Here is a 24,841-nt window from a genome sequence, read left to right as displayed (position 1 = left end):
GTCTATGGGAAGTCTATAAAGTGGCCATGAGAGAGCATATAATTAGCACTGCGTTTCCTAGAATCAAACTTTTATCAAAACAATCAAACAATTAAATCAAGAGGCATACTTCCCATCTATCCTTCCATACACTGGGGCCTAGAAAAAAGATCTTGGTCACCCTTTAAAAAGTAGAAAGACATAATTGCTTGAGTGCAGATACAAGATCCTTCTTTGTTGGTATTTGGTCCACGATAGGTAAAATAAAATAACTTTTATAATCAACTTTGTTTTAGAGATTACAGTGAGGACTGAGCATAGCTTTACCCATATGGTGGCAATGCTCTAGGGTCAAATGATTTTGGATCAGTGTTTAAATTAATATTTTCAGTCACTTATATTAGCATAAATAATACATCAGAACGTGCTTTGATGGGAAATTAAATCTTAATATAAATATCTCAATACAACCACTTCAACATAAAATCAGCTGGATTTTAGTGAATGGAAAATGCAAAACCAGTTAAAAAAAAGTGCTGCTCTTATGCTGGGGGGGCATGGCTCTTGCACAAGATAGGATTTTGGATCCAGAAACACAGAACTGGCTCTGTCATTGTAAAGTTTACCCCCGGTTTATCATAAATAGAATTTCATGTCTCTTATGTGACGGGAGATGAGACAACCCTAGAGGTCAGCAGAGAAAGAAGGTGCCATATGTTTTGGTTTAACATATTTCTCATTTGATATAGTTTCACTTTTTATTACATAACATGCTTGAAAGCAAGAGATCTGGAGGCCCCTACCCAATGTGAAGTCTGATTTTCTACCTTTTTCCTTCATCCCTTCTGTTTATAACATACAACATGCAAAAACAGCTTCATCCCATTTATTGTTTTATTGACATCACAGGATAAAATCTACTAAAAAAATCTACTAAAACATCAAATAAACCTAACAGGATTGTATTTCCTCCAATAAGGATTAATTTATATATTAGCTTTGATCAAGTAAAAAGTTTTATAAATACAGGGAAAAGGAAATCCTATTTTAAAATGTGAATTATTTGATTAAAATAGGGTCTATGGGAAATGACTTTTCCAGTATTTGGAGCTTTTTGGATAATAAGATAATGTATAATAATGGATAATTAATAAGATCCCTTACCTTTATATGGTAAGGTAAGGTAACTTTTTTCTAATCTTAGGGGCACAATTACTAATCCACGAATCCGAATCACGAATGGGAAAAAATCGTACTGGAAACGAAAATTTCGTAAGATTGCAAATATCACGAAAATGCTTACGAAAAAATCGTATTAGTCACGATAATATCGTATTGGCGATCCAAAAGTCACTAAATTTTCATACCGAACAATTGTAAACAGCGGTAAAACCTTTCCGATTTTTTTGTGCAAACGTCCAAAAAAGTCGTGCGCCGTACGAAAAAGTCGTGCGGACGCCCGAAAAAAAACGGCTTTTGTAAATGTGCCCCTAAGTATTATCCATCTATTATAATATATTTTATTGTTAGAGACATATGAAAAAACACTCTTGTAGCTTGTTATAATTATAAGGATATCTAGGTCACTATTTTGCCCCCTTGGGTAACTGGCCTTATAGCTTTGGTGCTTATACTTTATCATAAAGCAGTTGATAAAGCACCTTGTGAACTAGGTTGACATCACTCAAAACTAATTTGGAAGTGAACCAGTTCAGATAATTAAGCTCAGCTTGAGATTTCATGGAAATTTTGCTGTTTGTTTAACTTGAAGGTTGCATATATTGTATGGTGAAAATATGGACATTGCTATTCACCTTATTATTATAAACAAGAACTTAGATTTACTGATATTTACATTTTCAGTGCTACATTTAACATGCACTGATTTTTATTTTTACTCGTAACATTCCAACTGAACTTCAGTATACTGTACAGTATATATCAAAAAGAGTTAATAAATATTTTTTTGCCCTGTATATTGAATTAATGTGTAATGTATGTGGCAAAGGTAAGAGGGGAAAAAACATGGGAAAAAAGTGAAGCTTTATGTTCTTTCAGCATTAGATGGCAATAACCTCAGAATGATGGGAACTAAATTAAAGAGGATGTTCTGGTAATTTCTCCAAACAATCACTTAACGTGAGCAGTAAATTTCTGGGGCATGGATGAATAGAACACTGATACATTATGTTGAGCTATCAATAAAATAAACCTTGTCTGCTTTTAAGATGAGAAGTAGTATTTATCTTCACACACAATATTTATGTGCCAGCAAAGTGCAGGAAGTGACAGGAATTTCAATTATTTAATCAAAGAAGAAATGAAGAGCTTAAGTGAAATGATTAGAGTCAGGCTTTTCACAGAGATAGCTAATGTAGGCTTACATTGAAAATGAGTGGAAATGGGAAGAAAATTAAAGTGGCTTCTACTCAAATCATATGGTTACAAATTGTAAATTAGTTTTCCGATGCTTTCATTTAAGTATTTAAGTGGATGGTTTTGTTATTAATGTGACATAAAATAAAACACTTATTCTTATGTGCCTTGTTCATATTGTACACTAAAAATAGATGAAACTTAAAGAGAATTTCTCCATGGTTGTCTAAAAGCTATGGCTCCTAAATGTATTTGCTTAGGAGCAGATCCACACTGACTGACTTATATTCATTAAATAGGTAATGTTTCCTGCTAGTTCTTAAACCCAGCTCCTTGTGATATACTTTAGGAGCAGAGCAACTGAATATGTTATAAAATGTAACAATATTTAGTATTTTGTTCGTATTATGATATTTATGATATTATGATAATTATGCTGATTGTAATATAAATTCATATATAAAAGGGGAAGGTTGGCAAAATATATTTTCATGATCTTTCTGCCGTATCAATATATCCAGACATACAATAATAATACAATGCAAACAGCTCATTCCCTTCTTTTAAATAAATGTTTGAGACAATTTGTTAATTTAGCGTCTTTATTTGTACATACCTACTTAGTGCGCAGATCCTTCACTGTTAATCTAAATATGGTAGTGATCTTACATCATTCAAACCAGAAGCCTCTTTAGCTTGCTAATATGTAGATTTTTGGCTTACTCTGAGTGGTGCCAAACAGATGAGACTCCAAAAGGGCTGGAAGGAACCTGCTGCTCAGTCAAAGGAATGTGAATTCTCTAGTACCATGAATGAGGCATTGCATGCAAAGCTTCTGTTTAAGTACATGTCCAAGACAAGGTTTGCTCCAGATACTTGTAAGAAGGCATTGAGAGCTAAGTCCTAGAAAGGACAAACTGATATATGTAATATGATAACTGATTATTATAACCCAAAGAAATGTATAAAGGACAGGGTCTTTATTGATCAATTACACTGTTGATTAGGTCTACTACTCTAAATAAACTAATTCCCTATAAAATGGAGATTGCTACATTGGATGGGTGGTCAGCAGTATGTGGATTACTTTGTCTACCCATATAACATCTATTATGTTTAGATGTTTTAATCCTACCTTCTAGCCACAGTTTTGCTGCTTTGAAAAGGGTTCCCATTTTTAATAGCCAGATCTGTCCAAATAAACCCTAATCAACTATAGATATGCTTTTATGTTGTATGTATGTGAATGTATAAGAATGTATTTGCTTATTATAAATAAATGCATCTTTGTGATTCTCTAAAAAAAAAGTGTTATAATTTGATTTTATCAAATCATCATCTGAGTTTAAACCATTTGTTTACTCTCCTATACTGCAACTTTACCCTTTTACATTGACTACTTTGTTAGTCATGTGTTTACTGTATCTAAAATCAAAGGTTGGGCACCTCCATTAAGGCCTATTGAACCTATTTTGAGAAGATTATTCTGATGTTATCTGATATAAGGGGGAAATAAAAGGTGGGGGGGGGACAGTTGGTTAGCAAACAGATGGGAGGTATTGCTTGTGATGTAAATGCGGCTTGGCCTGGTTCCACATACTGCTGCATATAAGCAGAACTGGTTGTCAAGAGATCTGGTTATTAAGCTGATTGCTAATATATATACCGAAAGTTTGAAACGCACGGTGAATAAAAAGAAGATATTGATGTGATTTGCTGTGCTGTTCCTTTTTATAGGTATTTACAAGGGGTATTTTTTTCTTGCTCCAAATGCATTGGAGTCAGTGGACTTGTATTTGAATGTTTTTTCACACAACAAAAACACAATTTTGAAATTCTAGTGTTGAGGAAGTACACTGTTAAACCATTTACTGCATATCTGAAAAGTATATAATGAAAAATGCGTAAAGCTTATCTGTGAAACAGAATCCAGTTTAATGATGATGGTGTTGAGTTTAAGAATCTGGTTGTATTTAAAATAAACTTGTGAAATACTAAACCCATGTAAGCCTACAAGTCCAGACTAAATTGCCACATATGTGCATCTGTTTATGCAGAGGTACAGAGGATTACAGTGGGCAGATTTGTGAGGCTCCAGGGATCGGTGCTTTATGCTATTAACACACCAGAATATGAATGAAAATGCAGTCCTCATAGCCCAATGCATAAGGGAACCTTTAGAACAACTTAGTGCTTTCTTTTCCACAATACACAGAACTGCAGCTTACATTTTATCACATATGACACAATAGAGGTCATATGATCAATCCCCCTTAGTCCTCACTAGTGATGAGCAAATCTGCCAAAAAATTCACAAAGTAGCAAACAATCACAAAATACATTGAAGCCAATGGGCATTTTTTCGTTGCAACTTCCATAATTAGTGATGAGCGAATTTTTTCGGCAGGCATGGATTTGCAGCGAATTTCTGCATTTCGGCATTGGCGCATCAAATTGGGCACAGGCGCGTCAAAAAAGGGCACAGACGCATCAAAAAAGAGAGCGGTCGCATAAAAAAGCCTTGGCTACAAAAAAAGACGCGGATGACAAAAAACACACGGGAGACAAAAAAAACCGCGTGACAAATGCGGTTTCCAAATTTTTAGATGTTTTGCAAATTTTCTTGCAAATTTTCTGGTGAAGTGAAACCGGACAGATTCGCTCATCACTATCCATAATGTGTAACATTTATTACTGCACTTTGCACCTAATGCCCAACATTAAAATCTAGCGCTAGGTGCAGAGAGCAGTTACAGGGGGCACAGCCCAGCCCTGTCCTTACCTTCTGCGATAGGCCTTTGTGCCACCCTCCCACTCCTCACCAATACAGTGCTGACTAATTCAGTCAGTGCAGTATTCATGGGAGAAGCAACAGGTTTCTGAACTCTGAAAGAAAGCACAGATACCTGCAGAAATTATTAAAAAACAGATCACAGTGTGCATAGTGCAAAAAAATTACCAGTTGTGGCCTTTTCTTGCACCTGTGACCCATAATAACTTTTATTTATAATTATTGCATTTCATTGACTAGAAATATCATCTCTAGCGATAAGCAAAACTGTCCTGTTTCATTTTGCTAAAAAATTCCTGAAACTGCTGAAAACTTGCAGGCTACCACACAACTTGACAAGTGAGAGTTTTTTTGCTGTGCCTGCAACTTTTTTCTCACTCTGCGACAGTTTCACAAAAAAATTGCCAATAGTGAAATGCAGAATTTCGCAGCAAATCCATGCCTGCTGAGAAAATTCTCTCATCACTAGTCATCGCTATAACAAACTGTTATTATAGTGCAGTGACTATTAGTGGGATGTGTTAAATACTCCAGTTTCTATTTTAAAGAAAACACGAGGTGAGAGTTCCTAAAAGCTAATGAAATGATTGCTTTATATGGATTGCTGATAGCCATTTCATTGGATAAAATTAGCTTATATTGATTAAAAGCTTGACAGATGGGCCACCTTTCTTCTACAGAAAGGAGAGATTACTGTAGCTGTGAAGGGCTGTCTCCATTAAATTACTCTCTTTGTTGTTTTGGAAGTTCCAAAATATAATACACATTATTATATTGAAGCACACTGACCAGTGAATAATTCAGTCTGTAAGCAATAACTGCTGATGAAGTCAAATGCTCTTTGATGCATAGATATTGGGAATTTTTTTTTTTTTAAATTAGAACAAAATGCAATTATAAATATAAAATGTGGCCATGGGTGAGTTTGAAGCTTGCCACATGCAAAGCAGACAGGTGGACATCTTTGGACTAAGAAAGCTTCTTAAAATCATTGTGTTACTTACAAAGAAAGCTGGGGATTAAAGAATTACAAAGAAGTCATTTCACTTAATGAAATCAGTCCCCAGTCTGCTTACATGATTCACAGACACAATTTCCATGAACAAGCCTTACATCAGATCAATTTCATTATCATTAGGTCATTCAAATTCCTTTTACTTTGGAATAATTGCAGCTTGCTCACATGTCATTACATATAATTGCTACACAATGTAAACATAAATACAAAAGGGAGGAACTTATTAATTTCAATAAAAAGTAGTGTAATTTACTTGTACACAGAAGAAGACAAAAAAATGTTAGCGAAAACTACTATGTTGATACTGTGCATATTTTAGATGCAAAAGAAGTTATCTGTCAACCACCCCAACCTGGTTCAACTCATATGACACCCACAGGTTCACCATGATCCTCACCTTTATTTATAAATAACTGCATTGCTGGCACTTCAAATGAGTGTGGCAAGTGGGGCGCCACAAATGCAACCTACAGTAAAATCACTATAGTGCATCCATGGGAAATTCAGGTCCTTCAGACCAATAAGGCAGTTTATCTGCCGGTGCATGGGCACCCCAACATCTGGTCTAAAATTGGCCAGATCTTAATGAGGCAGGCTTGATTTTTCCTTTGGCTCATTGAAATGGTCCCTGATAAATTGTCTCCCCCCTTCCTTTATAAAACCCCAGAACTTTCCAGTACCATTTTTATCTACATGCACAGTTCAGCAGATGGGTTTGTTGCAACCTTCTTTGGCCATGGCACATCTGATTTTATTCCCCTGGTGGGCAGGGGCATGCATGCTTGAAGTCAGGACTAGATTGGCTTCTGCTTGGTAATTATGCCAGGAAGGTTAACACTAGATATTGCCCTACAGTTGTGTATTGATAAAACCAGATAGCAGTGGTGTACTAAAAGTCAACTTAAAGGTGAACCACCCTTTTAAGACATAATGTTAAACTATATACTGTAATGGAAAAAATTGTGTAACTGTATAACTGTTAAAACTGTATAAAACCCAGAGTCTTTCTTTCATTGGTAAAATATTACGGGTGCCTAACTTGAGCAATATATGATAAAGTACTAAACAGAAAAATATATCATGGCATTGTGTGGGGTTATACAGAATGAAATATATGTATGGAAATGTACATGGTGCCAGTGCTGGATTTGTAATGAAGGCGTCTGGAGGCCGCCCTTATTACCCGCCCCCTCCGTATCACACATGCGTATTGATTTAGCGCACCTACGGAGCATGATGTGATGTATCCAGTGCTCCGTATTTGAGCAATGTGTATGTGTGGCTGGACAGCATGCTGCCCCTAAAGTTGTGCTGCTCTAGGCCCAGGCCTTTGTGGCCACGCCAGGAATCCGGGCCTGCATGGTGCCATAACATATCGAGCTATATTTGGTGGCATGTTGTGTTAACCATAAGACTTATCAATATTACTTTGCAGAGGAATCATTTTCTGTGTGTAATAGAGTAACTTTGACGGTCTTAAACTCTACAGTTCATGACCTGTAGCAGCACACTGCACTTCTATACAGCTAATTATAGAAATGCAGTTCTTTCAAGTTGATATAATGACAACTGTTAATTTCCATTTTTCTGCTCCATGCCATTGTATTTCTGCACTGACCAAAATGCACCCATTCAGCTTTCAATGACTCAAGAGAAGTTTAACTCTCAGAATGTACCAAAAACATATGTATTTTTAAAGTATTTGACATTATGAACATAAACAGAGATCTAATGTAATGGATAGGAACAGAAAAACAAGATTCGTCCAAAACATAGTTAGAGTAATTTGAGCACATTAAAGGAAATTGTGCAAGCACTAAAGTGCATGAGGCAGAGACTTGTTTTTAAAGCAGAATATCCTATAAAAAGACATACATATAGACATGGCTAGAACTCATATCGAGGAAAATAAGGGAAATCAATAGCATAATTTTCTGGCCTCAGTGCATTTAATGTGATTGTTTGTGATATTAAAACAGAATAGAATACTGAGGTCCATTAAAAAGAATACTTTTCTTTTTGGCTGTTTATCACATTTTCCTTGATCTTCTTTTAAAGCACTGATAGCACCAAAAATTAAAGAGCTATATGCATAAATTGTGTAGTGTGTTTGTTTCAGAAGCACTAAATTAGCTAAAACAGTGAAGCTGCTGTGTAGTTATGTAGTTATGGAGGTGGCCATTTTGGGCTACATGGCACATATTTGCAAAGTAAGCTGAACACTATATAATGGTTTGGGTGCTTACACAGGGAGGTAAACAGGTGCCAAATGCCATTCATGGGTTTTTACAAAATTGTAGAATTAAATTTCTCTGCTATGAAATGGGATACTAGTTAACAAGAAGATTATTTGCATGTGCTGGTTGAACAGATATAAACTTTTAAAATAAGTATGTTCACTTCAAAGTGATACAGACACTAAAAACGACTCTTCAAAATTTATGTACATAAAATTACCTATAGGTCATGTTGATCTTTTTTTGCTGATAGGGCTGCTTTTGTAAGTAATTGTTACTTGAAGTCCCTAAACCTGACTGTTTTGCCAACCTGACTTTCCCTTCTCAGCCTGTCAGTTATAGTTTCTAATGCTAACGGACTCCTGCTGCACAAATATGGCTGCCCCCTCATAGAGGAAAATGAGGATTGGATGTGTAATGTGTTAGGCAAACACTTCTATGGCAAAATTATAAATGCATGCACAGACAATGTTAAGATTGATGTAAAAAAGGTTTAATTTCTGGTGTCAGTATCTTTTTAAGGCATTACTGGTTATTGAGATGTACATGAAAATACAATTTAGTAAAACAATCCAACTTTGCAAGAGGACAAATGCATGTAATTGGCAGAACTCAGAAGGAGATATGCGGGCATAGTGGCTTAAATTTACAGTACAATGTGCCAAGAGAGATAACAGTTCTTCTCCATCCCACTTGTTATTCACCATGCTGGTTTAGTCTTTGTGTCTCTCATCTGCTTAACCCCATAATTGCCATAAATCGTAAAACCTACGAATGGGTAAAATATATTAGAGTGTCAATGCTGCAGATGTTATGTTTGTGGTTTTAATGTAGTATGGCATCAGCAAAGTCCTGCAGCACTTAGGAGGATGAATGAACTGAGTGATCTGAGGACATTTAAGCTGCACATACAAAACATATCAAACATAGAATGTTGTACCTACCCGAAACATTTTTCCTACAAATATTTTTATTAGTTTTCAAAATAAACAAGCAAAATTCAATGAAGACTAATATTTGTCAATGCCAAACAGTACAACATATCAATTTGTACAATTCATAAACAAACATTGAAACATTTTTAAATTTAGTGGCATAACTACTCACTACTGTGCAGGGCCCCCCTCCAAAAAAATCTTTAAAGGGGCCCAACCAGAATATAAATGCCTGCTCCCTGTCCACTCTCCTACCTCAAAGCTGGCGCAGAGCAGGGATTTACTTGTAAAATGGAGGAAGCAGACCCCATGGTCCAGGGCCCCCTGTCCCCCAGGCCTCCTGTGGGGTCTGCTTCCTCTATTGTTACCCCACTGTTTAAACTATAAAGCAGGGGTGTAAAGAGTAGTGACCACAATACACAAATGACAGACAGATAAAACCTCTCTGTTGACTGGATGACTTTGACAAAGTTGGCCAGCTTAAAGAAACTGCTACTAGTTCCTCTTATGTTTTCATAGCACTCAAATAACTTGAAATGCCACATGCCCCACAATCCTCCTGTGTAAAAAAATCACAATTTAATCCCAAATATTAGCATGCATCTTTAAACTTCTGCTGTGTAAAATACTTTACTTTTTCTCTGTAATTGAGGGGTGTGGATTATTAAGTACAGTTGACCAGATGTCTCATACATAGAAACTTTGGCCCTTATTTAAAGGGGACTGTTGTGTCCTAATTCACATGAAGTTTGGCAGTTGGTGCTAAAGAGCATCTAATACCCATGAACTGAATAACTGCACTTTAATCAATATGAAAAAATATGAACAAAGAACATGAAAATAGTCTCTTCTTTTCAAACCCATGCAACAATGTATCCTTTACTGATTAAAGGACAAGGATTTACTTAGGGTGGCAGTTTGTGCCAATTTCTTAGAACTGTGTAAAATTCTTACTGGGGTCCTGCCCTTGGGCATAAATCAAAAGTTCCTACAAAACAGCAGCTATTTTACATATAATTTTGACATGATGATCACACTTTTTTTGTATTGATTTGATTGATCATCATTCTGATATAAAAGAAGAAATTGCCAATAAATACAAAATGTTTTCACATTTAGAAAGAGATGCATAACTGTTTAATCAAAGAGACCTGGGTTGCAATGCAACATTGCATTTATCTATAGACTTTAACAGACTGAACCTGCTTAAAAGCCTTTTTGCTATTAAATGTTAAATAGAAAATGGATGCTTTTTGGAATAGGGGAACAAAGAGTTGTTACATATTGAACATATCCTAAACGGGCAAAACTGCACCAGAGAAATCAGTACTTGGCCCAATATTCAACCATTTAACTGGTTTATAACGTTTATAACCAATACACATGTTTATAACTAATATAACTATATCATTTATAACACTAATCTATGTCAAGAAATAACTATACATTCAAGGGCCATTTACTAACATAATATCACTTTTCCACAATTCATGTCTTTTTGTGCTAAAACATGTTTTTTACGTGCAAAAAAATGATTTTTTTTGCCTTTTATTATGTGTAAACCCACAAAAAACACAAATGTATAAATATGCCATCTAAAAGATATCAGTGTCACGTGGAGGTCTAAAGGAGCTGTCCAAGGCATATTTTTGCGGTCCTTTACTTTGAGGTATTTGATTTTTTTGGGACAAAAAACAATTCCTGTTATATAAATTATGGAAAATTCATAATTCAAGGTACTTTTTTCACGCATTTTGGTGTTCATGTAAGATGGGGTAACCATCCTATAGGAGGAAAATAGGAGATTATAGAGGAAACTAAAGCGCAAGGAAAACATACTTCAGTACATATGTATTGAAGGCAGGCATTCACAGATCCCACAAGCAGGCAATAGTAAAAAAAAAACAAAGAAGCTTTATTGTAGACAATTAGACCGCATTGTAGCCTAAGGAAAACATACCACAGATATGGGACCTGTTATCCAGAATGCTTGGAACCTGATATTTTCTGGATACAAGATCTTTCCATAATTTGGATATAGATGCCTTATGTCTACTAAAAAAATAATTCAAATATTAATTAAACTCCAAAAGATTATTTTTTTCTCCAAAAAGGATTAATTATATCTTAGTTGGGATCAAGTACAAGGTACTGTTTTATTATTACTTATAAAAAGTAAGTTATTTTTAAAATTAGAAGGTAATATAATTATAACACGCAAACAATATTAAACCCTGCATTGGAAACCTGTGTGGTTTTAGCCACTACTGGCTCAGCCTCTCTGAGGATTCAGTTCCACTGGGAGGAAATCCCTTTCCCAGTTCAGTCCTGGCAAAGTCCCTTCCCCAGAGCTCTTTTTGTTTCCCCAGGTAGCGCTCCCTGGCCCAAAGTACCTTTCCCTTTGGAATAGGCAGTGTCTCCCACGTAGCAGGCCACAAGAAACACCTGTCCTCACACAGGGGACACACACAGGAGACTTCCATTACCTTTTCCTCAGATGGATCACTCACTGGGGATCCACAGGGGGTAAAGGCACCTGACCGCAGTGTAGCAGATCTCTCTGGCACAGTCTTTACAGTCACTGCATACTGGATGGTCTCTGTCTCAACAACAGGGGCTCCCTTTATAAGCTGCTGGGCCCGCCCCTGATTTTTAGCTCCAAACCTAGGCACACCTTTCTCTCCCAACAGTGCACTGGGGCATCCAGCCAATCGGGTTCCTCCCCAGTCTGTAGTTGGGCTGGATGATGTCACAGACTAAGAAACAGGGGAAAGAGTTCTCCGGCAAGGAATGTCACATTTGTATGCCCATTTACTATGTACATGAAAGCCCTGTAAGAAATTGCTTACCAAATGACTCCAGATCAATAACCATTCTAACCAGAACCAAGATATAAACTAGGATTTAAGGATTTTCTTTTTAGTTTAAGCCCTTTTCTTAATTTAGACATCAGGTTTAGCACACAGTGAAAGGTTACCTAGCCTTCCGCACCATAATCAGAAGACAACGCTAGAAGTTCCAAACCCTGTGTCTCTTGCTAGACAAAATAGCAGAGCTTTGATGGTTCCTACTTCAAACTAAATGTCTGGTTAGCTACACAGAAGTATCTATATTAACTGTATTTGAGACTCTGAAGTAAACATGGAGCTTGAAGTTTTTTTCCTGCTATTATTACCATTTACATACCCATTCTGCAGTGTTAGAAAGATACTACACATCATTTACATGATTCCCAGCCCCAGTGGACTGTACAGATTAAGCTCCCTATCACATTCATTCAAACCGTGTTAAATTTTATTGGGAGATGGGGGTAACCATCCTATAGGACAGCGGTTCTCAACCTGTGGGTCGGGACCCCTTTGGGGGTCGAACAACCCTTTCACAGGGGTCGCCTAAGACCATCGGAAAACACATTTCCGATGGTCTTAGGAATAATTTTATGGTTTGGGGTCACCACAACATGACGAACTGTACTGAAGGGTCACGGCATTAGGAAGGTTGAGAACCACTGCTATAGGAGGAAAATAGGAGATTATAGAGGAAACTAAAGCGCAAGGAAAACATACTTCAGTACATATGTATTGAAGGCAGGCATTCACAGATCCCACAAGCAGGCAATAGTAAAAAAAAACAAAGAAGCTTTATTGTAGACAATTAGACCGCATTGTAGCCTAAGGAAAACATACTACAGATATGGGACCTGTTATCCAGAATGCTTGGAACCTGAGATTTTCTGGATACGAGATCTTTCCATAATTTGGATATAGATGCCTTATGTCTACTAAAAAATAATTCAAATATTAATTAAACTCCAAAAGATTATTTTTTTCTCCAAAAAGGATTAAATATATCTTAGTTGGGATCAAGTACAAGGTACTGTTTTATTATTACTTAGAAAAAGTAAGTTATTTTTAAAATTAGAATTATTTGCATATCGGAGACAGTCTATAGGAGATGGACATCCTGTAATTCAGAACTTTCTGGATAAAGAGTTTCTGGATACTATGATCCAAAAATGGTTTGTGAGATCTGGTAAAGTACTTTCTATATAGTACTTAATATTAAGTAAGGGTTAGAATGCCTGTTTTTAATTGAATCTTGAGCTATGGTTTAGGGTGAGAACAGGTTATTCTCTGAATATAAAACTGTGTTTGTCTAGTTTAAGTTGACTAAGCAGGAATCTTCAGGTAATAATTCTAAGCCTCTGATATCAGAGGGTGGCAAATATAAGGGTTATTGCTATTAAATAATGTGTGCATTTCTTCTTTGGAAATAAATGTTTGTTCTTTGCCCATGCAGATTTTTATAAACTGCACTAATCAACTTTATTAAATGCTAATGTATCAGGTTTCACATTTTTTCAGTTTTGATCAAATGTAATTCCATATAATTAAAATGATGTTGATAATGATGATGAGTAGTAGTAGTATTGTTATTATATCAGTTGAACTGTATGTTTTGCAAAGAGCAGTAAATAAAACAAGCAGTGATTTTACATATTGTTTCAATGGATTTTCGTAAATGGAAAATGGGTTGACTTTGATCTTTGTGTTCTCACTGCAAATAGTATACAGTGCTTAAATGAAATGGCGAAAACACCAATACAGGAACAAACACTGACAGCAACTATTGTATGGGATAATTGTACAGCAACAGTTATTGGGAGCTGTGTTAGATAGTATTTGAAATGCAAGATGATGTAATAAGAAGCAGGCATACACATGAGAGCACATGGTATTAAATTCTGGTCTGATGTAATTTTCTGCCTACTGAATCCTAAAACAATGGGAGGGCTTCTCATCATTCCCTGTGAGAATGTATAACCCAATGTATTGTGCTGCTAGGTGCAACAGATTAGAACATGCAACGCTCACCCCAAAAGGGAAAGGTACACAAATCTATACAACTGGACAAAGCCATCTAATCCTTTTATTTTATAACATATTGGATGATCACTTCTCTGTGTGATGGTTTCAGTTAACCAATGACTGAATGATCCAACTTCCAGGGAACCTAATACCATTGTCTTTTTGATATAAGGCATAATCTATCTTATTTATTAACTGAATGTTATTATGCCACTGCCATTTTCTAGTAAGTTGCTCCATATAAAGATACTGACATCAGAATTTGAACTTTTTTTTTTTACATCTATCATGACATTAACTATCTATAAGGGGGCTGCCATATTTGTGCTGCAGTAGTTCATTAGCATTAGAAGCTATAACTGACAGGTTGAGAAGGGACAGTCAGGCTGGTCTAGGGTTTAGGGACTTCAAGTAACAGTTACTTACAAAAGCAGCGCTATCAGTGAAAAGCGATAAACATGACCTATAGGTTACCTTTATGTACATTCATATGTTGAAGAGTAGTTTTTTAGTGTCAGCATCAATTTAAGTATGCAAGTTCAAAGCACAAAATCTGGTGCTAAGCTGCATGTACTTGAATGCCATTAACAAAGGTACTTGTGCCAATACACATTCCCAAAACGTGTGCATTGCACCAGTACATTTGTTCAGCCTACTCTGATAAATTGCATGCAGTAGGGCAGAAGATACAGGGTGCATGGACCTAAGGAAGCCTGGAATTAACATGCACCTTGAGGAGGTGTTAGTTCTAGGGTTCCTCTAATGTCTTGCTATTTAGCTGTTATGCTGGAATACTGGGAAACAACTCTGCTTTTCGGATTAACAACCACAGGGAATTGTTTTTCTTTTTGTAACTGGCACATTGCACTTATATTCTTAAATAAGCCTTCACTTTCTCTAGATACACCCACTGGAGTAGATGAGATGGGCCAGTCATGCATGATGCGAATAAAAAGATATCACAACTGGCCAGTTTTTCATTTTCAGTTTTGTAGCTTTTCCTTTTTTTTGCAGATTCTGCTACCATCCAAAAAACGGTGTTGAACTGGCTACCCTATGTTTAAGAGGGCATTATTCTTTGTAGCACTTTAATTCAAACATTTAATAATTTAACTCAGCTGCTTGTCTTTGCTAAATACAAAGTTGCATTTCTACTGCAGCAAGTTGTATCTTAGAGTACTCTATGAGAATGAATAATAGACACATGTATACAGTATTTTCCATTGGTCATGTTACCTCTACCTCCTTCTACTACTGCCACAGCCTTGTTCCCATAATTCTTTTTACCCTGTAGTGCCCTGCTTTGAAAACTCTGTATTAGCACAGAGCTTATTGAGGTGGTCTCCATATCAAGGTCCAAATTGCAGCAACAATGTAACTGTCCTTGTGCAATACGAGCAGATGGGACACATGAACTGCCAGAATAATTGGTAGATGTGTTACAGCCAAGTCAGCATAATGTATCAAAGTGGCCAGTTCATTCAATAACCTTTATTTAGCTCCATCATTATGAATGTCTTATATTTAACAAAAAGTTAAAATACAGTAAAATATTAATACCATTTAAGCCAAAATGACGACACTAACACTTTGCATAATTTGCAATGTAAGCAAACAATAAAACTGTTATTGCTAGTAACTGACGTTGCATAATATGCGTAATATTGCATAATATTTCCCACTTCAAGGTAGGGTAAACTCATTCAATTACAAATGAAATGCTATGGCCACTATGTAATGGCCAATGTCCTATTTGTACAACACCCATAGCTAGAAGTAATTCAATACAACCCTCTGTAACACCTATGCATAATGCAGTTAAATGAAAGCCAAGCTCTAATAAGAGAAAATATTATATATTGCTGGTGAGTTTTGGGATTCCCAAGAATTATGAAACACTTATACAGGTATAGGACCCATTATCCAGAATGCTCGGGACCAAGGGTATTCCGGATAAGGGGTCTTTCCTTAATTTGGATCTCCATACCTTAACTATACTAAAAAATCAATAAAACATTAATTAAACCCAATAGGATTGTTTTGCATCCAATAAGGATTAATTATATGTTATTTTGGATCAATTACAAGGTACTGTTTTATTACTACAGAGAAAAAGGAAATCAGTTTTAAAATTCTAAATGATTTGATTAAAATGGAGCCTATGGGAGAGGGGCTTTCCGTAATTCGGAGCTTTCTGGATAAGGGATCCCATACCTGTACCAGAAAATAATCAGTTAAACATATCAGTGTATCCATGTATTGCTGGTGACCTGAAACCATGGAATAATTTACAGATATAGCAATCCCTCAATGCCCTACAACAATCTTCACCCTGTTTAGATAATGATGAATGCTTGGGACATGGTGTTTTCCTGATCTTTCCGTATTTTTGGATCTTTATACCTTAAGTCTACAAAAACATGATGTAAGCATTATAACACATATCTTCTAATTTTTTCAATTTGTATACAATATGGATAATTATTCAGACGTTGTAATAAAAATATCTACATCCAGTGTTCTCTTTTTCTTTTTTTATGCTAACAGCCCAAATAATTTCTTATCAGTGGGATTGAAATTTTATTTATATTGCGCATCCTTAGACATACATATTCTTTACTATCACTCTCTAGCTTGTAATGCATAATGTAAGATTCATTGGCCTATCACACAATATCCATATTCCATGAAAGTTATGTTTATTGCACCAAATAGTCATATATGCATGCAAGCACCCCATCGCTTGCAGAAATGTGTTCTTCCACATACCATTTACCATCAGGGTTGTAATATACAAGATGGAAAGCTGATACTGTATATGAGAAATAATGATGTGGGATCGTTGGGAAGTTTTCCTCTGAATACAATATAACAGGGGAACAAGTAACTGTATGCAGACACGAGCTCACGGGCAGAAAACTAATCACTTGAGTTTTCCCTCTTGTGATTTGTGTGATACTGAAACCACCCAGTATGAAATTCACTCTCATTAATCCACTTTAGCCTCTATATAGTAGAGTATAGATAAAAAGGAACTGAGAATACCTTGTAGAATTGGCTCGTGTTCTTTTCCTGGCAAATTCATTAAAACTGTGATTGCCATTTCTATTCTTTTAAAGGTTTTACATCTATTTACAATTTAACAGCTCATACATATGGAAGACGTGGCTCACATTCAGAAGAACTAGACTTTTTAGAACTAATTGATTCTGGTAATTAATTTGTCCTACCTGCTGGAGCAGATAGAATTCATGTCAGCAGCAGAAGGATTAGCACTAGACTCTAACATCTCCTCTAATTATCTAATAGCATGGCTTCCAGAATTCCAGCTCTATTAAAACACTTTTAACTATTAACTGTAGTGATTGGAATTGTAATGATGACTTGATTTCAAGAAATTAAAGCTTAAAATCAAGAGAAGGATGCAAAGTACTCTTTTTTCTAATATCCGGGAGTTTAACATCAATAATTAGAGCAATTTGCAAGATGTGAGCTCAAATTAGCTCAGCTATGATGTTGGATATGACGCTAATTTGAGAAAATTGACTTCAGGGAAATGTTTTAGATTAAAAACGGAAAACACAAAAGCCCAGGGATAATGAAATTGGTTTGAATTAACCCAAAGTGCCAAAAAAAATCTATGTGTGTGGTACAAATGAGTTTGTCTATGTTTATGCATGTCTGTGTATGTAATATATAATATATATATATATAGAAAATCACACAATTGTTTGTATATCTTTGTTTTGAAAGTCATGGGAAATATGTTTTGTTTGAAACTGTAAACAACTGTCTTCATTTCTACACATTACAGTATATTGGTATTACTATATATACATATTACAAGGTAGGTGGATGCCCTGCGATAGGAGCTTTAGGGTATGTACATAAAATATAAAGTGTAAATATATTATGTCAACATAGGTAGGGAAGATTACAATATAAAAGACGATCGTCATAAATAATGCCTGCTGTGTTTTCTAGCTCTAGCGATTTTGAAATGCAAATGAATATTTACAATACAGCATGAAACGATGAACTCTTGCGCGTATAACGCACCTCCTGGCAAAGCATCATATAGTAATGAGCTCAATTAATGTACAGTTTCAGCACCTCGGACAGCACCGCTCTCTGCAATCTAAGCTCTCAATTAGTTTCAATGGAACTGAAATCGCATCCCCCCGCCCTGCTCTTCCCATTGGTTGTCAGCTGAGACACCTCAGGTCTCCGAGAGAACAAATCTGATCCATATAGAGCCAAAGCCACCTACAACCTACCTACTATGCCCGCAGACAAATGCATTTTGGAGAGAAGAGGAGATTAGAAGATTGACTTGACTACAACTCAGCTTTAACACTGAAATTTGTTCTACGTTATTGCAATCTAGGACAATGAATTTAAATTTTACTTCCCCTGGGCACCAGGTGTCCCAAAGACCTACTTCATTTTTTATCGAAGACATCTTACTCCACAAACCAAAACCTTTAAGAGAATCTTCTACCCATTTTAGTTCTTTCACTTCCAGAGTTCCTATTTTAGACTACGGGTACCCACTGATGCCTACACCTACAATTCTAGCCCCGCATCCCCATCATCCTCTACACAAGCCTGATCATCACCATCCTTTTTTTCTCGCTACATCTGGTAAGTACAGTTTTATCCTCATTTATATAAGTAACACGGGAATTCGGTTTTTGTATTGAGTCTAATTTCACTTGAGACTGAGAAAAGGAGAAATAACCTCCGAGACCGGAATGAATGCAAAGAATGCGATTGCTATTTGCTAGAGGCCCGTTTCAGATGGACTGGAAATGGATGGAAATGCAATGTAATGCTTGTGACCAAGAAAGACTTGATGCTAGACTTAGCATTTAGATTTATTTTGTTCCAAAGCCTATATGTATGCAATTCTGTCATAATTATTTTAACGTAATCTACCAACTAAAAAAATTTTTATTTTCTGTTGAAGTTCACCTCCCAGTATTTCATATTGAATAAAACTGAAAATCCACAGACTGCTGAAAACATTTCTGCAAAAAATTAGAAGGAGGAACCTATATACATTTCATTGACTTGTGTAAAGATAAAATACCACGAAAGTGCCATTTTAACAAAACGATGAAGATTTAATTATTAGCCCTAACACTATCTTTCAATATTTGTATTCAATCACTTATAAATATTTCACAAATATTTCCTAAAGAATTGTTGGCTTTATATAATTGTGTAAGACAAATTGTTCCACCAATATTTTCCAAACTTTAGATGAATTTGTTCAGGAAGGATCTGCGGAGTCTGTGCATTTTATTTTGTGCCAGTTTATACCAAACTATTAAATGCATGCACTGTGCGTATCTACGGGCAACAATACACAAAAACTAACCAACAAAAGCAAATTAAAAGTGGAAAAAATACATCATAACTGGTTATATGTACGTGTTTTCTTTATTTCTGTGTGTTGCCTTAAACCAAGTAGCATGTCGAAAAGTATTTTTCACATGCTTGTGTTTAAAGAAGAGAATGAAAACTAATAAATATTAAGGGATACATTGTAAATAATTGTAAATTGTAATAAATGTAAGTGTAAACGTTTGAAATTATGCTAAGTAACATTTTAATTCATTAAGAAAATGTTATGTATTATGTTTACTGCTTTGGATGAACTTAATTTAAAAACTTTGTAGCAAAAAATACCCTCAGAAAATGTTTATTTAGTTTTTGATTTTGTAATTTATTTAGAGAATTTAGAGTACAAATATTTATCTCTATTATATTTTCGTTAGACTAGGTTGTTAGTAATACAAATGTAGATAAAGCATGGGTTTTTTTGTAAAGAGCGTTTTAAATTACATAAATTACTGTCCCCATTGAGCTTCAATCTAACATTCTGTTCCTAACTCATAAGGCCATATGTAAGGACTTGCCCAAGGTAAGCAGGAGGGCTACAGCCAGGTTACTAGGAATGAAAGCGCTGAGCCCGATACCACAGAAGCAACAGATATTATTAGCACATATTTATCACTGTGCGACATGCATGTTACTGGGCATATGGGAGCCCTTAAAGATACATGCAAGCCTGGCTACAAAAGCCGAGCGCAATCGCTATGGAATGCGGTCGTGATGTACAATTTTGCCTAATGGGAGAAAATGCGATTCCAAGCAAATATACACTAACTTCAAATCGTCAGTGGTTTGTAAGTTTCTAATGTCACTGAAATGAAAAGTATTATGTCTGTCCCTTTCTGCACTCTTTGATCTGACCGATGAAACTATGTAGAAAAGGCAGGTCTCCTGCAGCCAAGACACAATTTCTTTCATGTTTCACAAGTTAATAAGATGACTTCTGCTACATTAGTTAAATAGTCGAAACCAGCAGACCAAGAAAGAGCAGAGGACCGGCAGATGATGGTTTCAATCAAAGTTACAATTAAATAATAACTGTACTAGCCATGAAAATGTTTAATAAATGTGTGTTGGAAAGTTACTATGAAATACATTTTCTATCATTAGGCAACAGAGGAAGCACCAGAAGCTGGGAATCCCGCTCTATATCAGAGGGAAAAGGGGAGATAATTATGGGTCAATGAATATCATTCAGTCGCTGCTAAAAATATACAATGATGATATTTTGATTTTATAGGGATATTGAAAGAAGAAGGAATTAAATAAAGCTAATTTATAATTGATGATGATAATGGTTTTGAAGGGGGTTCGTGACAATGTATAAGTGATGTCTTTTTGTCTTTCTTGTGGTGCCCATAGGGTTGCCAGTACCAGCCCTGTTCCCCCATCACTCGGAGCTGCCGGGCAAGCATTGTCGCAGGAGGAAGGCGCGTACCGTGTTCTCCGACTCGCAACTCTCTGGCCTGGAAAAACGCTTTGAGCTGCAGCGCTATCTTTCTACCCCAGAGAGAGTAGAGCTGGCCACAGCCCTTAGCCTCTCCGAAACTCAGGTAAGTCTGGGCCCCCGGGACCCCTTTGGTTTCATTCGCTGGTTGGTTGTGTCTGTGTGAGGCCCTATAGTCTGTACTGTCCCACCCACCTGCCCCTTCTCCTTTTCTAATCTAAGGTACCCATAAATCACCCCTGCCTTTATAACATGTAGGGCATTAACCTCCTGCCACCTCTGACCAACACCTGCTTTTCTCTCTATGCCCTTCAGGAAATTAAAGATTCTGTCATTGTATCCACCTACCTCTTGGCTTGTTCCTATAATAGGGAATTCCATTGTCTATAGGTCAGTCATTCGTTTATACTGAATTATAGCATTTCCTCAGCTCAATCGCAAGGTACTGGGACCCACATTATAGTCTGATAAAAAAGAACTTTACTTTAACATCTGCAACTTTACTATGACATCTCTTTACTTTGATCATTTCATATGAGGCCAGAAAATCAGGGAATGCCCCTGTTACTCCTCAATGTATCATGAAGGCAACGTGAGAATTCTCGTAGGGATTTCAGGGTCCTGTTAATTATTGTAAGAATATATTCACACATCTTTGTTGACATTTCCCCAACATTTTCCCATATTTTAGGTAAAAACGTGGTTTCAAAACAGGCGGATGAAACACAAAAAGCAGCTAAGAAAAACCCAAGATGACCCAAAAACTGCCATGAGCGACAACCACTTGGATCACAGCTCAAGTGAGACCGAGTCTGGGGACCCAAATGGCACAGAACGGGCCAAGGGGGGCAGCCAGAATCTCTTCCTCAGAGATGAAGCTGAAGATGAGGTTGATATTATAGAAGATGATTTGTGCCCGTCGCAGCATTTATTATAATGGCTGTTGCCTCCCACTGACCACTCAGCATCTGATGGGGAGACCCAGAGTTTGCCATACAGCAAGTACAGGCCATGGGAAGCCTCCTTTGTACAGATGATGAACAAAGCTCCTGCTCTCTCCATTGGCTTACACTGAGCTCTTGCACAGGGCTATAAGGACGCAACAAATAATCTGATGGAACTCGGGTTACAAGACAGATCTCCAAGCCAGTGTCCAGTAGTAGTATCTCCTCCTCAGTATGCAATGCTTGGGCACAAACCTTCCATAATGCCTCTCCACCCGTACTTAGTTTCCTCACTCACAGGATTTATCTCTCTTGTTTGAGTCAGTTAGTAGAAAAGTGGAGACTTATTATAATACTTTAGGTAACCAGTATGTGCTGGTGGAAAGCGGCTGGGCTGCCCCAACGAGCACTTCTAAAATATGCAGCTATTTTCTCTCTGGGTAGATTCCATTATATGCAGTTATCATTTCATTCCCAAATGGGGCAATGCCGGCATTAGATACCATACTATTATGACAAAGTTTATCGCTGCCATATGCCTTATGATTCATTAAACTAAATATTATGGTTGAGTTCACTAAATATTATATTTCATTCGACCTTACAGGTTGTGTGCTTTCTGCTCCATACAAGAAACATTCCAAATATATACGGCAACTCTTTTATTTGCTGATGTGAAATGTATCTCAAATCATCAAATGACTTTCACTTCTGCAAGTAAACTGGAAATAGAGATTAGTTACTTGTTTCTGAGGATAAATAAAAAAAATCCCAAATATTGAAAGTATATATCAGTGATTGGTTAATTCAAACTACCATCGAGCACAGACGCACTCAAACAGGCCTGTAATGCACCCAAGCACAAAAGTATACACTAACACTAACACAAGGGCTGATATAATTACCCACCCCGCGTTCTCAGTTCAGTACGCATTGGTTTAGCAGTTACTGTACGCCCAAGCTGTTTGGGTATGAGAACAAAAAGCAAATACCCTGCCCAAAAGCAAGCGTACATTTCTGGTACAAACAAATGTATATTTTTCCCAGCTGGTCAACGTTTCGCCCAGTGTATCGACTATGACCTGCGTTGCGAACAAACTGCTTTTGCAGAACATCTAGACACGGACCAAAGCAGTGATTGCGCTGGAATATATTATTGGAAGCCAACATTATGGAGTGTGGATCTGTATAATTACTGGTGAGGCTGAGGAATGTACATAGAAATATATTGTACAGAGATAAAACCTTGCTCTTTGTGTACTTAAATGCTTTGTAAATAGTAAGAAATATTTATGTGTTCTGTTCTTTTTGGAAATCATAACCGCTCTGCCTAACCCCACTATTTCCAGCTCTGGTTAATTGGTGAATCATTAGTAAATTCTGGTTAATTGGTTACACAGTTGTTCATTTAGAGACTGCCCAGTACATAAAGAGATCGGGCTCTTATTTCATTCCAATGTAGCGGGACAATTCGCAGGGAAAAACATAAAGCAATAACCAGAGAGACAGGGACATATTGTTTTATTAGTCATGGAACTGGATTTACTGGGGAGATAGAAACATGAAAGGGATGAGCAAATTATTTTAAAATCTTTTTACTCAAATAATCAGTGCTTGGGCTACCACCTAAAGTAAGTGGCTATGTGCGAGATTGATTTTTTTCTGAGCCCTTAGCCATCTGCCCTTTGAGTAAATCATGTAGGACTGACATTTGGTACGAGTCTCCTCCCAATCCCCCAAAGTTGCCACATCGTTGTCTGAAGCGTGGGGTTAATTTGCCACTTTCCCATGACTTATTCCTGTAAGATTTACTGGTTACTGCAATAATAGGATTATGGGGATCCCAAAGATCAGCTGGTTAGTCTTTTCTTTCTCCTTTCAAAAAGTCAAGACTACATTCTCTTGTACAGTGAGCCTTTTATTCAGCGAATTAACCCCACATGGTATCTCAACAAATTCAATTAACAGGATCTGTGGCAACAAAACACTGCAATGTGAGTTTTACATCTGCAGAATATCTCGTTTCCTTACAACATTCTCTTTTATCTGAATAAATCTATTTTGGCGGATTAATTGCAGCGTTTTGTTTTATTGCAAAAGTAATTTCATGGTGTTGTGTCTTTGGGGTTATTTTAGAAATGCAACACAAGTGCGTCAACCAAAAATGTGCATATTGTACGTTCCCCTTGACAATAATCAGGAAAGAAAAGTGAATCTACACTGTTCAAAATTATCGTTATTTCGATATACACTGAAACGTATATATTTTTAGTTGCTCAAACTAATAAATTATTTTATTTATATATGTTTAAGGAAACAACATATAACTTAATATTAAAAATGCAAGGTTATACTTGTGATTTGGGAACCAGAGCATAGTAATGCATCTCTTTCTCTAAGGATTCTTTCCGTTATTACGAAGGTCCGTATTTACTCATCTTTGCCATGTAAGGTTTCTTTAAACCAACGTAATAAATTAATTTTGTTTAAAAAAAAAAAGGTCTAGTTATAGATGATACACCTGCAAATAGAGACATCTAAGCATGTGCAAGGGTAGCTTCGTTACCTTTATTCAAACCCATTTCATTCCTTGGTGTTATTAATTTTACTTAACCTTAGCTTCAAAAATAAGGGGAAATATAAGGTACAATAGTAAAAAGTCTCTATTAACGATTTCTTCATATATATTATATATAGTCCAGAATATGGAGCACTCCATTAGTGGCAGACAATATCTGGGTGCCAGAGCTTCAAAAGTGTATAGCATACAGGAATAACTGCACTCACAGGAAAAAAAGCGCTGTCATTCCTGCCTGATATATAAATATGAGAATATTACATATTAC

General features: G+C 36.4%; 1 protein-coding gene across 1 annotated transcript; it reads left to right on the top strand.

Annotated features, from left to right (window-relative positions):
• The first annotated feature begins 18,519 nt into the window (after positions 1 to 18,519).
• On the top strand, positions 18,520 to 24,068 carry bsx (brain specific homeobox). Its single transcript, NM_001101810.1, is given in 3 exon segments — positions 18,520 to 18,848; positions 20,967 to 21,157; positions 21,743 to 24,068. Coding segments are annotated over 3 exon segments (690 nt in total). The 5' UTR covers positions 18,520 to 18,595; the 3' UTR covers positions 21,989 to 24,068.
• Positions 24,069 to 24,841: the final 773 nt, after the last annotated feature.

Source organism: Xenopus tropicalis, chromosome 7 (assembly GCF_000004195.4).
Source record: "Xenopus tropicalis strain Nigerian chromosome 7, UCB_Xtro_10.0, whole genome shotgun sequence".
Lineage (NCBI taxonomy): Eukaryota > Metazoa > Chordata > Amphibia > Anura > Pipidae > Xenopus > Xenopus tropicalis.
The sequence above is the reverse complement of the archived record's forward strand: the minus strand, read 5'-3'. Positions and strand labels throughout refer to the sequence as shown.